This window comes from Sparus aurata, chromosome 4 (assembly GCF_900880675.1).
Source record: "Sparus aurata chromosome 4, fSpaAur1.1, whole genome shotgun sequence".
Lineage (NCBI taxonomy): Eukaryota > Metazoa > Chordata > Actinopteri > Spariformes > Sparidae > Sparus > Sparus aurata.
The window spans coordinates 21,774,534-21,789,390 of NC_044190.1; the positions used below are offsets into that span (position 1 = coordinate 21,774,534).

Here is a 14,857-nt window from a genome sequence, read left to right on the forward strand (position 1 = left end):
AGAAACATGAAAATACACTAATTGTAGCAGCGTGGAAGTAACAGTGCACTGTGAAACAGAAGCCACTGCATATTTCACTTATCATAATATGACACTGAAACCCTCTTTGTAAAATATTAAAGAAGTACAAAGCAAAATCATTGTTGTCTTTGGTTTCCATATGTCAACATCCGCTGACACGCATTTCATCTCTGTCCGCACGGATGAAGCAGAGGTAAATATTATCTTGTGTACAAAAAGATACTGTTAATCTGTTCTCAAACTTCATGGTTTAAAAGAACCGCAGCTAATTAACCGCACACCAAAACAGGAATACATTTTAATATTGATCCCCTTATGTCCCTGGTGCATTGTCTGTGTGCATATGTGTGTGTCTGTGTGAGTGCGTGTGTGTACTTGCGTGCGTGTGTGCAGGCAAGAGTATGATTATGAATATTTTAAGAGCACATTTAACATGGCGAAGCCGGAGCAGGCTCGGTGAGGGATTTGCGCCTACTCTTCAGCTAATGACCCCAGGCGCTTCCAGCAAAGCTTCTTCATATTTTAAAGAAAGTCGATAGAGCTGCAGCCCAGTCAGCAGCATTAAGATTCATACAGACGCCACAGGGACCCTGAAAAAATTAATAACACGCGTGTCTAACAATCCTTCCTGCGATTTAGTGGAGCACCCAAGCTCTCTGCCTGAAATGCAAAGTAGTAATGAACACACAGATAAGATAAATTCTGAACATGTATCCCCTAACACACGTGCACCCACTCTCTCTCCTTCATCCCCCCTCTCAACAAACACAACCATCACCTTCCCACACTCCTGACCAAAGGTATCCAAACAAACTCTTTTCTCCGTTCTCTGCGATTTTACTGTCTACTTGTCTCCGTCTTTTGTCACCATGTCTCTTCTTCTCTTAAAAAAGAGAAGAAAGGACAAATCCAAGGGCTCTGAAAGACCCAAGACGGCACAACTGAACAAAAGCTTTTTTTTTTTTCACTTTGCCTGGCTATAATGAATTTTTCAAGACCTCATCTGCAGATGTGCAGAGGCATTGACAGGTCCTCTCGCTGCAAGGTTAGCCATTGTCTGGAATCCATCTAAACAGCTCTTTACTTGCTTACAGTTTGCCAGAAGTGTTCACACTATACTGCTGCTCTGTCCAACTAGACAGGGATGCTGGGAGCTGCACACAAACATTACAGCGCAGTATGTTTGTATGTATTCCTGACTTCTTCGAAAAAATACAAGAACAAAAAAAAACACACTGGCACACCAGTGAAAGAGGGCACTTGGTCCTCGTTGTTCCTTTTCAAGTTTAAATCCAGAAATCTGGATTGTTCATACCTTTGGAAAAAAAAAAAAAGTTCATCCAAAAATGAAAATTCAATCATCATCGCAGGAGACAAAAACATATCTCGCGCTTCACAGCGAAATAGCATTGCAGCATTCTCCTAAACAACTGAAGTAGATGGAGACTTTACAGCTTGTCAGGTGTAATCTGTAATCCAAGTCTACGTAAACCCAGAGATCCAGAGTAGATTTTTAAGATGTGATTTATACCACCTTCTTCAGACTGGATGCACACTTATGCTTTTACCTTTCCTTTGCAGCTACAATGACAATTTCTGTTTAAAAGGGGCATTAATAAAGTTGTTTCCAATCGTTTTGGGATATCTGGGCTTCTAGAGACTTGGATTAGCACTGGACAAGCCATTGTATCCATTGTTTTTATACGTTTTAAAACAAGTCCCCATCTATTTCAGCTGTTTTTAAGAGAATGCTGCAACACTGTTTTGCTGCGACCCTCAAGAAATGTTCTGTGGACCACAAAACTAAACCTGACTATCAATCCGCATGCTGTGAGTGGACAATTTTCCCTTATGAGGGAATTTATCCTTTAATTTGATTTACTTATCAAGATATAAGAATAAATAAATAAAAACATTATCTCACTGAGTGCATGCACTTCAAGGGCAAGCTAAATGTGAGTAAGTTGAAAGATAAACAACGTAAATGCACAGAAATATGTTGAATTTGGGGAGCTTTGTAGGCACTGCACTGCAGTGGGCTTCTCTTCGATTCAGGCTCTGCCCTCCCTGGGAGGCTAGACAACATATGGCACCGTCTCTGAGAGAACAACACACCACCCAAGCAGCCTCACAGCCTCAGAGTGTGCGTTTGCTACAATGCATGTGTGTATGTGTGTGCATGAGAGCGACTGAGGGTGCCTGTACTATGTGCAGACGATGGAACAAGAAAGATGCCTGCCAAGTTTCTTTGCATGGCTGAAGAGCTAAATTGATTATGTATAGGAAATGTATGTTTTTTATCCTTTCACGTAAGCTAAACAGACATTTAACATGCCAAACATTTACAAGGCTGTCAGAGCGATTATAAACAACCATGTTCAGAATCTGATTTTATCCAGGCTGTATCATGAACACATTTCTAAAATTGATGGGAAATCAAAAAACTAAATGTTTCACTTTGCATCTGGATGGAATATAATGCAAAAATAGGCAACTTTGGCTTCAGTGAGAGGCAGTAACCCTTTTAATGCTCAGAGGCAGCATATTGTTGAGGATGCAGAGTTAGTGAGCTGAATTAGACAGCGGGGGGGGGGGGGGTGTCCTGATCGTCTGTCTAGCAGCAGAATATTTTCCATTCTCATGTGTGTGAGTTAAAAGGGAAAGAGGAGAATCAATAAAGCATTAGTGGAAAGCCATCAAAGTATTCCGGAGCGATCTAAAGCTTATTACAGCCAGCAGGTCAGGAAGTTGGATATCATTTATTTAAGGTGAGTTACCTTAAGACTACAGTTAAATCAACTTTATTCCATCCATCTGACCACGCTGTCTGCCTCAGTTATTCAGAGAACGTGTAAATTACAATAACAAGTTGTGGGCGTTTTCACATAACCTTTAATGTTATACAGTGTTTCTCCCTGATTCATCTGGCTGAGATCAGCTCTCTGATTTTTTTCAACCCAACCCAAACAATGCAGACCCACTCCGTAAAACAACATCAAATCCTCTGGTGGAGGCACCTCTACTCTTAGGCTATGATGGGAAGCTCATGTACGCAGCTCATCAGCCGCCTGTTTGCCCATATGTGCCTCACACCCCACAGTCCCCAGTGGGTCTTGGCTCTGTGCAGTGATACCATCTCATCTGCCAACATGGACCACTTGGTAAAACCCCCAATCCCTCTTCTGGTTGGCCTATCCTGCCCTCACTGGCTGGTGTTATGAGCTGCACAGAGAGTGTAGCCAGTCGGTCCACCAAGTCAAGTGCCCGCTTAAGGGGCTGGCCGATAGCAGCTGAAGAAATGCAGGTGAATTCTGAATAAAAGAGGTTAAGCATTCAATGGGGAGCCATCATAACTGAAAATTAGTGGAAGACAAATGAGAACAAGCACATATTGTCCAACAGTAAAAACAAACACAGCGCATTAGCAGGAAATGAATCTTGAAAATGTACTTTATCATCCTCGACTCAAAACAGGAGAAAGGAGAAGCAGTAGTTCTGTTTTGTCGAATCGCTAAGGTCTGAATCCTCGGGGCCAGTGCTCATGATGGCATATGCTGTGGGAAGCAGACAGACTGGATAGCAGGGTCCAGTGTCATATCTGCAGTGTGTGTCTGCAGGTCCCGCGCGGCAACGGTTCGCTTATCCCCCTGCCACTGCACATATGTTTGGGAAACTGAACAGTTGGACGTGGCCGAGGGCTAAAATGGGTCAGACCGACACAGATGGAGAAAAAACTCCCACTGGGTCACTGTCAGATGACTAACACCCACACAAAAAAGTGAGAGAATATTTGTGTGTATGTGTGTACCTACTTGTTTATGTGTCTAAGGGGTGATACAGTCAAATTTTGACAAATTTTAACAGCTTGCTGGCAACATCTCTGTTGAAACAAGGATAGACAAAAACAAGTTTTGAATTTAAATTGGGTCATGCAGTGCCTGAGTAGCCGAGGGCAAACCATGAACTCTGAATAAAACCAGAGGGTGTCCAAAATTCTTAACATTAAATTGGGCTTTCTGCTTTGCTTTGTTAACTACTCTTACTTGACTTCACTTCATGTATAAACACAGCCAAAGCTCTATGATCATTAAAGGGATAGTTCGGGTTTTTTGGAGTGGGGTCATATAAAGTACATATCTATAGTCAATCTGTTTCCTACTGTAATCACCGATCAGCGCAGCCTCAGTTTGGAGAAGTAGAGAGCCGCTCCAGCCCAGACGCTCAGCTTTGTGCTGCAGTGAACGGGGTTCAGCAAAAAAGCGAAATTAACCATAGATATGTACTTTATATGACCCCACTTCAAAAAACCCGAACTATCCCTTTAACTTGAGTCTTCGTCTCATTTAATACTAGAACTGTGACCACGATAAACAGACTGTATTCATTTATTTATTCTACAAAATACTTCTATAAAACTTGACCGGCATAACAGCTGACATTTTGGATAAATTGAAAGCTTTGGATTTTTGCCCTGGGAACGTCAGAGCTTCTCGACAAGAAAAATCAATTGAGAGTGCAGGAAAACCCAAACACATCTCTGGACAGATGGAGAGCAGTTGGCATTAAATGCACCTCAGTGATTAAGTGGAATCATCCAGACCAGTAGATTGTATATTCCACAACCAGAGGAAGTGCCACTGAAACAATCAAGTATTAAATAAAGCAGCATTACATTATACCGTCATCTTTCCAAAACAAGGTGTTGCTAATAAAATCTTTGGGAGCACATCTCACAAAGGTGCCATTGGAAATTCTCCCTCAAGAGACGAGGTAATCTGCAGACAAAGCTGTCCTATTCTTTATCAGCAATCCATGGTGTCACCGCTTAAATGTATTCAGAGTGCTTCAGGCAAATGTCCTTGGTTGTCAAAACCTCCATTAGAAATGGAATGTGAGGCAATAATTGCAGAGTTGAAAGGTCACACATCCATTTGTTCGTTATGAAAATGGAAGGGAAATTTCTTTCAGTATAATCCTTGACTGACTTTTGATTCCATCCTTCCCAACACAAAGAGATTGGCCGATGCTGCCAGATGAAGCCCGAAACGCATTATTTTGCTGCCACTTATGTTTTTTTTCTTCTCACTTTTGTAGATTTGAGGGTTTAGAAAAAAAACACCTTTGGTAAGCCAAGAGCTCCCACTCGTCTGTCTCCCTGGGCCTTTTTGAAAAGCACTTGTGCTCGACGTAGATAGGCTACAACATGCGGAGATTCATCACAGAGCATCCGCCGTCTTTCACCTCAAATGAACCATGCAATCATATGATGACACGCAAAGTCCCTTTGCGCAGGATACAAGCCATGTTGTCAACCGTGTATTAGTATGTGGGTGGCATGTGCTCTGTGAGGCAGTCATATGTTTATAGTGAATCTCTTGGATGAAAGTCAAGTTTGCAGCTGCAGCCTCGAAATAATTCATCGCTCGCCTTTTTACCCAGGAGGAGCCACAGGTAGTTGATGAAGTGGCAGTGCCAAGACTCCCAACTGGCGAAGACGAAGCGCAGCTGCCAGGAGTCAGCACGGCCAGATGCCGCTGCTGATGTACCATGTGTTCCAAGCAGGGCAACAGTGTGTTTGTGTGTGAGCTGGGGTGGGAGGGGAGAGAACTGAGCGCTTGCCAAGACATTCTCACATTGATGCCAACCTGACACATGCTTGGGTACTCCCCACGGTTTGTGTTACCATCTCAGCCTCTCTCACAGATCTGTGGGGGGTCCCCTCTTTCCCTTTTCCTCAGATGCAGTCTTTTTCCAAGGTGGGAGTTGGCGCCTGCTTGCGGCCGTCCAGCCCATCAGCGGCGAGATCCTTTCAGGTGGTCTTCGCTGAATGGTGTGTTGGCAGCAGGCCATCGCAGCAGAATGCCAGCTTCTGCTAGATACTCTGCCTATCATGCTTCCGCCATAACCGTAACCCTAAGTCTTCACGTCTTGTCCTCTCACCCCTGACAAACAGACGTATACGTGATGCCTTTTATCATCCTCTGCTTTTTATCCATCCCTGCAGTTCTCGAGTTGCCGTAAATACGTCTCTCATTGGCCCAGATTCCAGTCCCAATATAAAACATGTCAAAAATATGGCCAACTTCCAGGAAGCAAATCCAAAAACATGGGTCGTCAGTGCCATATTTCTTTTCATCGGCGATCGCATTCGGTCATTTTAGGTTGAACCCAGATGAAAAACCGGCAGTGCCATCTGCATAAAAAAAGACGAAAAGACTGTGCAAAAGCCCTAGAAATAAAGGATTCTCTGGAAATTACATAGCTGCTGGGGTAGCATAGCATCCCCTTGAATAGCGTTTTCCCCACGAATGGGAACGAGTGGTCTTTGACGATACTATTCCTGAGAGTGGAGGGGAGTTCTCTGAAACAAAGGCACCAATTTCGTTAGGAACATGCCATCCTTGTTTGCAGTGTAGGGGGTTTGGGGAGGGAAGTGAAAACTTTTTGAACGTGTGCCATGTCTGTACCATTCTCTTATCTGAGGCCCGCGACTGCCAGCTGGCGGCTGAATGTACCCACTTGCACTGTGATGAGAAGCCAGCCAAGCTAGTTGGCACACTGAGCGGTAGGACTGGCATGTGATCTAAAGCCAAACACAGCTCTGTGTGGGGTAGCTGCATGTACGCTGCACTCTCCCTTCCCCTGTTCTCGTCTCTGGTGAGCAGCCTCTCCACTGGATCAGTCCTCAAAAATGGGGGTGGAACTTGCCAACAACCAGCAAGCTGAGTTAAGGACCACAGGATGATTGACATCAACACAAGTCTTGTACTGCTATGATCAATGATACAATTATCTGAAACTGTCTGTCTGTGAGAGACATGTGACTCAAGTCATTGATCCAAGTCTAAAGTAAGCCCTAAGTCAATTTTTCTCGTGCAAGTCAAGTCTCAAGTCATGTCACTTCCCCTCCCAAAGATCTTCCCCTCCCCTACCTGCAGCTTTCAGTGATTAAAAAGAGAAAAGTACCAGTCTGATAATGATATGTGTATTTACCCTGTTCAAAAAGTTGACATTAAATTGTATTTGTATTATAACAGTTAAATAGATGTAATCAAATCGTATTCATTTCTGACAAATACAGACAAAAAAATAAAATTTAGAAAATGTGACATCAAGACAAGTCATCCAAGTCAAGTCAAACAGTGACTTGAGACGACTTAAGTTTAAGGCACAATGACTCAGGTCTACATCTCTAGTTTGTGGACCCACTGCATCATTGCATTGACCTTAAAAATATCAAAACAGAACTAAAGGGCTGAAATTGATCTTAAAATCTAATTTAATTCAGATTAACAGCACAGTGCTAGCACTACAATTAAATAATCATCCACAGAGATTAAGTCATTATCTCATAGCATGTGCATTTAAATCATTTAATGTGAAATGTGTTAAAGAAAGTATACAGCTTCATTAAAGTCACAAATTGCTCTTTGACAAGTAAAAACTGTAGCCTTCTGGTTTGGTATGTGCACTTACGAGGTCGGAACCATTCCGGCGACGTGTTTCATGTAGGAAGATTAATGCCGCTGCGCTGTCCTTCACTACAAGACGTACCGGCTTCTGTTTTAGGTAAGGTGAACGTGGATTAAAAGAGATACGTGTACACTGAAACACAGGTCTTAATTTATATAAGGTATGTATTATTCGACGTAGAAACTGGACGTTTAGCGTCTGTTATTTTAGCCATTATTTCGGCTGAAGTCCGTCAACTCAGGCTCGTCTTTAACTGTCAGTTAGCTAACTTACCGAAATAATGTCAGTGATCGTCACTATCACAGACATAATGGTATACAATGGTCACTATTAGCCACCTATACAGTTAATGTTACCGGTACTGAACCCGGCTCAGAAAGAACCGATCATTTCCACATAACGTTACGTTACTGAAAATAGTTTTAAACATAATTCAGCTTCAGACTCTCTCCTCTATGAAATGAACGAGTGTTTTTACCAAGTTGTCCGACCTACAGTCCAATAACACGATACGGTTCATAATTAAAGGGATACTCCACCGATTTTACACATCAGCTGCAGCTTAAATATTGTAGACAGTGCTACCCTGCCTTCGATAACAGCTGCATACAAATTAGAGATGCGGGATAAAGTGATGGAAAATGTAGCATTCAGTGTTTGGCAGGATTGACAGATTAGGTAACCAGTGATGTATTGAATTAGTATTTTTAATTTTCTGCTACTGTTCACTTCCACTCCACTACATGTTGGAGGCAAATGTTGTACTTTTTAATCACTTTATTAATTTAATAACTTAAATTACTAGTTACTTTTCAGTTTACATGCTGCATCGGAGCCAAATGAGTACATGTTTAATGAACAAATTGTATCAGCAATCAGATAAAAAAAAAACAAAAAACACTGATTCCAATAATCAAAAATGGCTTACATAGGATCCAGGGTGCCATTTAGCTCAGTGAGTAGATTGGGTAGGGTAACCTGATTCCTGTAATTTCTCCGAGCTGTTCTGTCAATAAAGCTAAAAAAATATACTATAATAAGATATAGGATCCACAAATTGGCCATAGTACACAATATGCTTACATGTAAATACACTTATGATTTACTTTTACTTACATTTGATGCTTTTATACTTAAGTAGATATGATGTCATACTTTTTTTGGCATTTCATGGCTTTATCGATAGGACAGCTTGAGAGATGACAGAAAAAGTGATTAGAGAGAAGGGTTGATGGCATGCAGTAAAGGACCGCTGGCCAGACTCGACCCCTGGAAATAGCCTCTGTATACAGGACGCATGCTGTACCAACTGCCCTACTGTCCACAAAATCACAAAGTATTTAGACTTTTACTCAAGTCTATCTCAAGTCAATATCTATTACTTTACTGAAGTATGACTTCTGGATACTTTATACAACACTGTATGCTGTAACTAATTTGGACAATCTCTCTCTTGTAAAGCAACTGCAATACTATATTGATGGAGCACCCCTTTGATTTTTCTCTCATCAACTAATTGACATTTAATCAGATAAACATTAATTCAGATACATTTAAGCTGCATATAGTGAGTTTGTGTTATATAGTGCTATTCTAAATGAATGAAAGCATAAGGAAAGTGATTGTCAACTAATATTGAATGTTAGATAAGGAAGTCAGGAGGATGAATAGATAAGAGAAGAAGATGTCAAACGCTGTGTGCTAACGTGCCTTTTTTCCCTGTCAACTGTCAACTCACAGATAGTCAGTTATGAGCATATGCAGGTGACTGAAGATGGAGCCATCTTGAGGTTCAAACTCTGCAGGATCTGAACAGTTTCAGACATGCTGTCAAGACTTCTTGCTGCCACCTGCCACTCTCTGAAGTGTGCTTTGCCTCACTGGAAAGTCGCTCTTCAGAGGACTCATTCCCCTCCAAAGCAAAGGCGATGGCTGCTGGGAACTGTGGTTCAAAGAGGGGCCCATGGATGGACTAAAGCACCTTCATGGAGGTTAAACCAGAAGCCGGTGTTTGCCAGAGCTCCAGCATTTGGTGACAAGCTGGCTATCGTAGACAGCAGTGGCAGCCACAGTTACCAGCAGCTGTATTGCAGCAGTTTACGTCTGGCAAGTAGAATTAGCACTGCTCTCAAATCAGATTTTGGGGGTCTGGAAGGCAAACGAATCTCCTTCCTGTGTGCTAATGATGCTTCCTACACAGTGGCACAGTGGGCGACTTGGATGAGTGGTGGGACGGCTGTACCACTCTACAGAAAACACCCCAAATCTGAGCTGGAGTACATCATCTCTGACTCCCAGAGTTCACTGTTGGTGGCAGGGCATCCCTATGGTGAAACTCTTGAACCACTGGCACAGAGGCTGGGGCTGCCATGCCTGACACTGCCCCCTACTTCTGACCTAAGTACTTTAGATGGGACAGACTCCCAAGAGAAGGAGACAGCGATCGCTGACTGGGCTGATCGACCAGCGATGATTATCTACACCAGTGGTACCACAGGGAGACCCAAGGGTGTTCTACATTCACACAGCAGCATCCAAGCCATGGTAAATGTTGTCTTTTAAACTATAATGTAATTGGAGACACAACAAAATACATGCTTCTGTTTTGATAACGGTAGATGTTTATAAGTAGCAAAATAGGTTGATTTACATTTTTGACAACCAAGGATGGTTAAGCTGGTGCTCATTAGAGCCTGACCACTACTGGATTTTTAAAGCTGATGCCAATACTGGTACTCAGGAGTATAAACATTCGAGTACTGATATATTTACAAAAAATGATTTACATTGACACATTATTTTATTGCAATTATCCCTCAAATGTTGTTATCAGACACTGTTAATAATGGTAGTATTTTTTGTTGTACAGTTAAATGCACAGAAACAATAAACTTCACTGGAAATCCTGGGTATCTTTATCCGCATTATGTTTCCACATGAACAAGTTTTGATATCTCTACATATAAGACAGCATATACAGAAAAAAACAGTCTTTTTTAACTTAATTTTTAAACAGCCGATGATCCGAGATCATGATATTGATGTATTTACTCATAGAAATATAATCTTACTGCAGATATTTCTATATTGACAAGAACAAGAAACCCATTAGATAAATGCCAAACTACGTCTGAGGTAATTTGGAGACAGTATGTATCTTGGTCACATTTAAAAAGAAATAAAAACAAATCTAAGGGATCCATATAAAGCATATTTGTGTTTGTGATATGTTTATATAAAAAGATGAATGTCAGTATATCATTATCAGATACTGTATAAGTATTCGATATATTTGCATTGACATTTTTAAAATCTACACTCCCATCTTTAATTTAATTTCCTTAAACCTCCCTAGTCTGTGTGTCCTGCCCAGATGTTCTCCAAATAGAAGAGAAGAGATTTGTTTGCTTTTTAAATGTGACAGCAAATAACAGAATTTACGTGAAACATTTTCATCTTTGCTTTGTGGCCCCTTATTATAAGTACATACCTTATTAAAATTCATGGAAACCAGTGCAACTCTGTTGTTTTATACAATTTGCCCCATGAAATACAGAGTTAAGTATTAATATTTATCCATGTGCTAACAGGTGTGATACCCCCAGTATAATATTTAAACACCTTCCGATGTATTTCCTATATAATTGACAGCCAGTTTAAATTTTCACGTCAGTAAAATTTGTATTGACATAAATCACAAGTCTCTTTGTCTGATAATGGCTTTGAACTCGGCGAGAGTTAATTTTCTAGAGACGTGGCCAGAGCTCCTAAAATCTAACAAATACAGACGGATAAAATGTCTGCATGTTTTTGAGTATTCAGACACCCCCTCAGCCATTTGACTCCCTGATTAGCATCATTCCTCTTTTGTTCCACTCGAGCTTCTTGAATAATCACTAATTTATGCCATTAAAGATCTCTCGAAGATTTGCCTGTATATTTTTAAGTACAGCTGACCTACATGTCCAATAGTGTGGAAAATTAAATCACTCTGAAAGACGACAGAGCTTCATTTGTCTCTGGTAGGCTCAAGGAGGTGGCTGAGTGAGTGATTAAGTGAGTCTGTCTGTTTTAACTGGAAGGCACCAACATCAGGTTGTAAGAATTCCTGCAAAGCTCCTCCGCCAGGTTAATGTGAAGGAAGACTTGAGACAAATTTGGACCAGTTTCGACAATTACCGTCTGATCCCTATCATCCAATCCACTTCTACCATTTCTGATGTCATTACAATGTGGGGTTTTTGTGTGTGTCATTTTCTGTGTCATTCAGCTTTTAAACACCTGTATAATGCCTACGCAGTCGGCAATGATGCAGTTCTTCATAGTGAATGGAATACTGAATTCTTAATATAACGATTGAGCCTGTGCCTGGGCTGTGTTTTGTGCATGTTGTTAGTTACAGACACGCACCATGAAGAGTGTCAGAGGTGTACTGAATGCAGTCTAAGTGATCAGAATCTGCAGTAACATCTGTAACAAAGACCACTCCTCAGTGACCCACATTGCCTTGTTGTTGGAGTTTTTATTTCAAGTAGAATCAAACATTAACACGAGGCTGGATATCTGCATGCATGCGTCTTTTATGCAAGTGTGTCAGCAATTTCTAGCCATGAACTGCTCAGTTAATGTCCATGTATGTATAGCATGTGGTGGAAGTTTCACTCTCAATAAACAAGATTATACTGTATTATCTGCTTACACAAACAAACAGGAAACAGGACACAATAACCAGAACACTTGTACAGTTTACTGTAATGCAGTTCAATAACACTGTCAGGAACAAATCACCGTATAATTGCATTAATAAAAGTGAGAACAACAACATCGGCTTTACAAAGCTAGTGTTGAAATTAAACCTGTTGTAACACATTATAGACTATTTCAGATGTACCTCTATAACTGGACACTCGCAGGCGGACGGACACAATTCTAAAATGAATTGCTGAGCAATCATTAGTGGTTGTCAGGAGCACAAGGATGAAGTTCAATTTCCATTCCCTCCATAATCACCTAATCTAATTTTGGCAACTAAATGAACCTTAATGGTGAATTTGAGCAGTTTATCATTTTGAATCCAGAGTGGAGGACAGAGAGTGTTACATTTTGTAAATGACAATTTTGTGATTTTTTTTAAGGAATATAGATAAAATTGACCTTATTTGACTTGAGTATAAGGAATTCTAAGCTAATATTCTTCATGACTGACATATCTGGTGGCTTAATTCTCTGAGAAATTTTCCAGCAATCCACAATTTACTATTTAGGACTTGTATGACAACACACAGGACAGTGTTCTCTTTCCATGGTTCTAAAGGCTGCATTAAAGTAAAGTGATGTCATTTTCTAAACCTATTTTATAGTTTGCTGGTGATTTTTGCTTTTATTGCTAACCGCTAAATTCATATGATGATGTGCCACCATATTAAATATTGATAGCAGCTATAATGATAGCAGACATACATTTTTTTCAAAACATGCAGTATAAACACTGGGAGAAATTAGCTGTTGAAGAGAGTAAACGGATTTCTCCACCTAGAGGAGCCTCAATGGACCAGCTGGATTATGATACATTTGAGTTATTATTATGCTCTCCAACAGCAGCAATAAACATTGTTCAGAGGGGTCTCTGGGTAGGAGTCATCTTTGTATGAATTACTAAGTGAGGTGTGAACGCAGCAGGTTGGGAGGTAAAAATTTTAAATACGTAAACGAAATGTCTGCAACAGTGGAAGCTGATTAAGATAATTCATTGTGAAGACACAATCTCTTTCCTCCCATGTCTCATTTATCAGGTCCAGTGTCTGGTTTCAGAGTGGGCGTGGTCCAAAGATGACATCATCCTCCACACCTTGCCGCTCCACCACGTGCACGGCATCGTTAACAAGCTTCTGTGCCCACTGTGGGTGGGCGCCACCTGCGTCATGCTGCCCGAATTCCTGCCTCAGAAGGTCTCGACTGCCCTCCTCCTTTTTCTTGTCTTTCTTTTTCTTTTGGTACAATATACCATTCATTAACAAAGTTGTACAGCTGTATGGCTCAGGAAGTGACTGCAAGACCCAAGCTATCATTGACAATGAGGAATACGGGCACAGTGCTGCTGGGTGGAAAAAGACCTTCAGCTCTTTCCACATCATTCCCTCTTTCTCTTTCCCCTTCCACTTCCACTTTTCTCCTCCCTCCCTTCTCCTCGCTTCATCTCCTCTCCCCCCTCTTCCTTCTATCAGTCTCTCCTCCTCTCCCCTCTCTGACTGTCAAACTAAGTGTTTGGGGCTCAGTGATGAATTGCCCTGTGTGGCTTTGTATCTGACCAATGCCGACTCACGGCAGGGGCTTAAGCAGCGGATCAATCGATGAGCTGACATTGAAGGATGATAGTGCTTGTTTGGCCCACAGAAGGGAGAGGAAGATGGGGGGCTCAGAGTGTGCGTGTGTGTGTGTGTGTGTGTGTAGATGTGGCTTTGGCACATATATGGGTGTAAATGCACATGTTTTCCAATGTATGTGTGTGTTTGTTTTTTTTTGTATGTCGGGACCTGCAAAGCCCAGTGGCAGGGAAGGTAGATGGAAAGGAAAGGTCTTTAAAGGACATATGTATCTGTCAATATGAGTATTGCTACACTGTTACAGCTATCAGTATTCAGCTGTTATCCCTGACCTTGTGCACCAACCCACAAAACCCCTCCTCTCAGCCTTAAAAAAAAAACCTTTATTCTCCTCCTCCTCCTGAAGTTACAGTACATTGATGAAGTGATCGATAGTCTGTCTCTTCTGTCTCCTAAGATCTCTGAAGGGTAGCCTAGGCAGCAGAGGCCGCCATTGATTTTTTCTGATAACGCCTGGAGATAGTGACAAATTTTCAGTGCGGGAATTGTGATCCAGTAAATCGCAGATAAGTCTATTTCAAGTGTGCTGTTGTGGACTGACAAAGGCAGATACTATTCCTGGGGTTCATACAACATTGGGCTGGATTTTGTCTGCATCCCTGTGGACTACTTCATCATAGCAGCAAAAATTCAATTAAGAAGAGGAAATTCATTCACACTCACATGTGATACTGTATTATAGATTTTGTTGAGCTTTTTATTGAAATATACTCAAAATCTGCCTGTGCTTTAAGTCAAAGTCAGAGCCGATATCTCTAGAGTAATATTTCACACACCAGTGGTTTAGGTTGGCTTTCGTGGATAAAGGAATGTTCAAACTGTTTGAGAGTGTTGAGTGCAAAGGATGAATCCCATTGACTTTGGTGATCCCCTGAATTTTTGTTTATCATCACCGTGAGGCAGTTTTTCAGTGAAATATCTGTTGTTATTCAGTTATTTAGGAAATTGTCATGAAAATTTGGTGCAGACTCTCATCTTTC

The 14,857-nt window shown here is 41.2% G+C and overlaps 1 protein-coding gene across 2 annotated transcripts in view; it reads left to right on the plus strand.

The window, feature by feature from the left end:
* The first annotated feature begins 7,522 nt into the window (after window positions 1-7,522).
* acsf3 (acyl-CoA synthetase family member 3) overlaps window positions 7,523-14,857 on the plus strand; it is a 38,807-nt gene continuing 31,472 nt past the window's right edge. Inside the window, exons 1-3 of one of the 2 annotated variants that reach the window (XM_030415365.1) lie at window positions 7,523-7,590; window positions 9,235-10,038; window positions 13,287-13,442. In XM_030415365.1, the coding sequence (XP_030271225.1) occupies window positions 9,319-10,038; window positions 13,287-13,442 (876 nt within the window). In that variant the 5' untranslated portion in view covers window positions 7,523-7,590; window positions 9,235-9,318. Of the gene's footprint in view, window positions 7,655-9,234; window positions 10,039-13,286; window positions 13,443-14,857 lie in introns of both variants that reach the window. The other variant, XM_030415364.1, reaches the window with a different exon arrangement.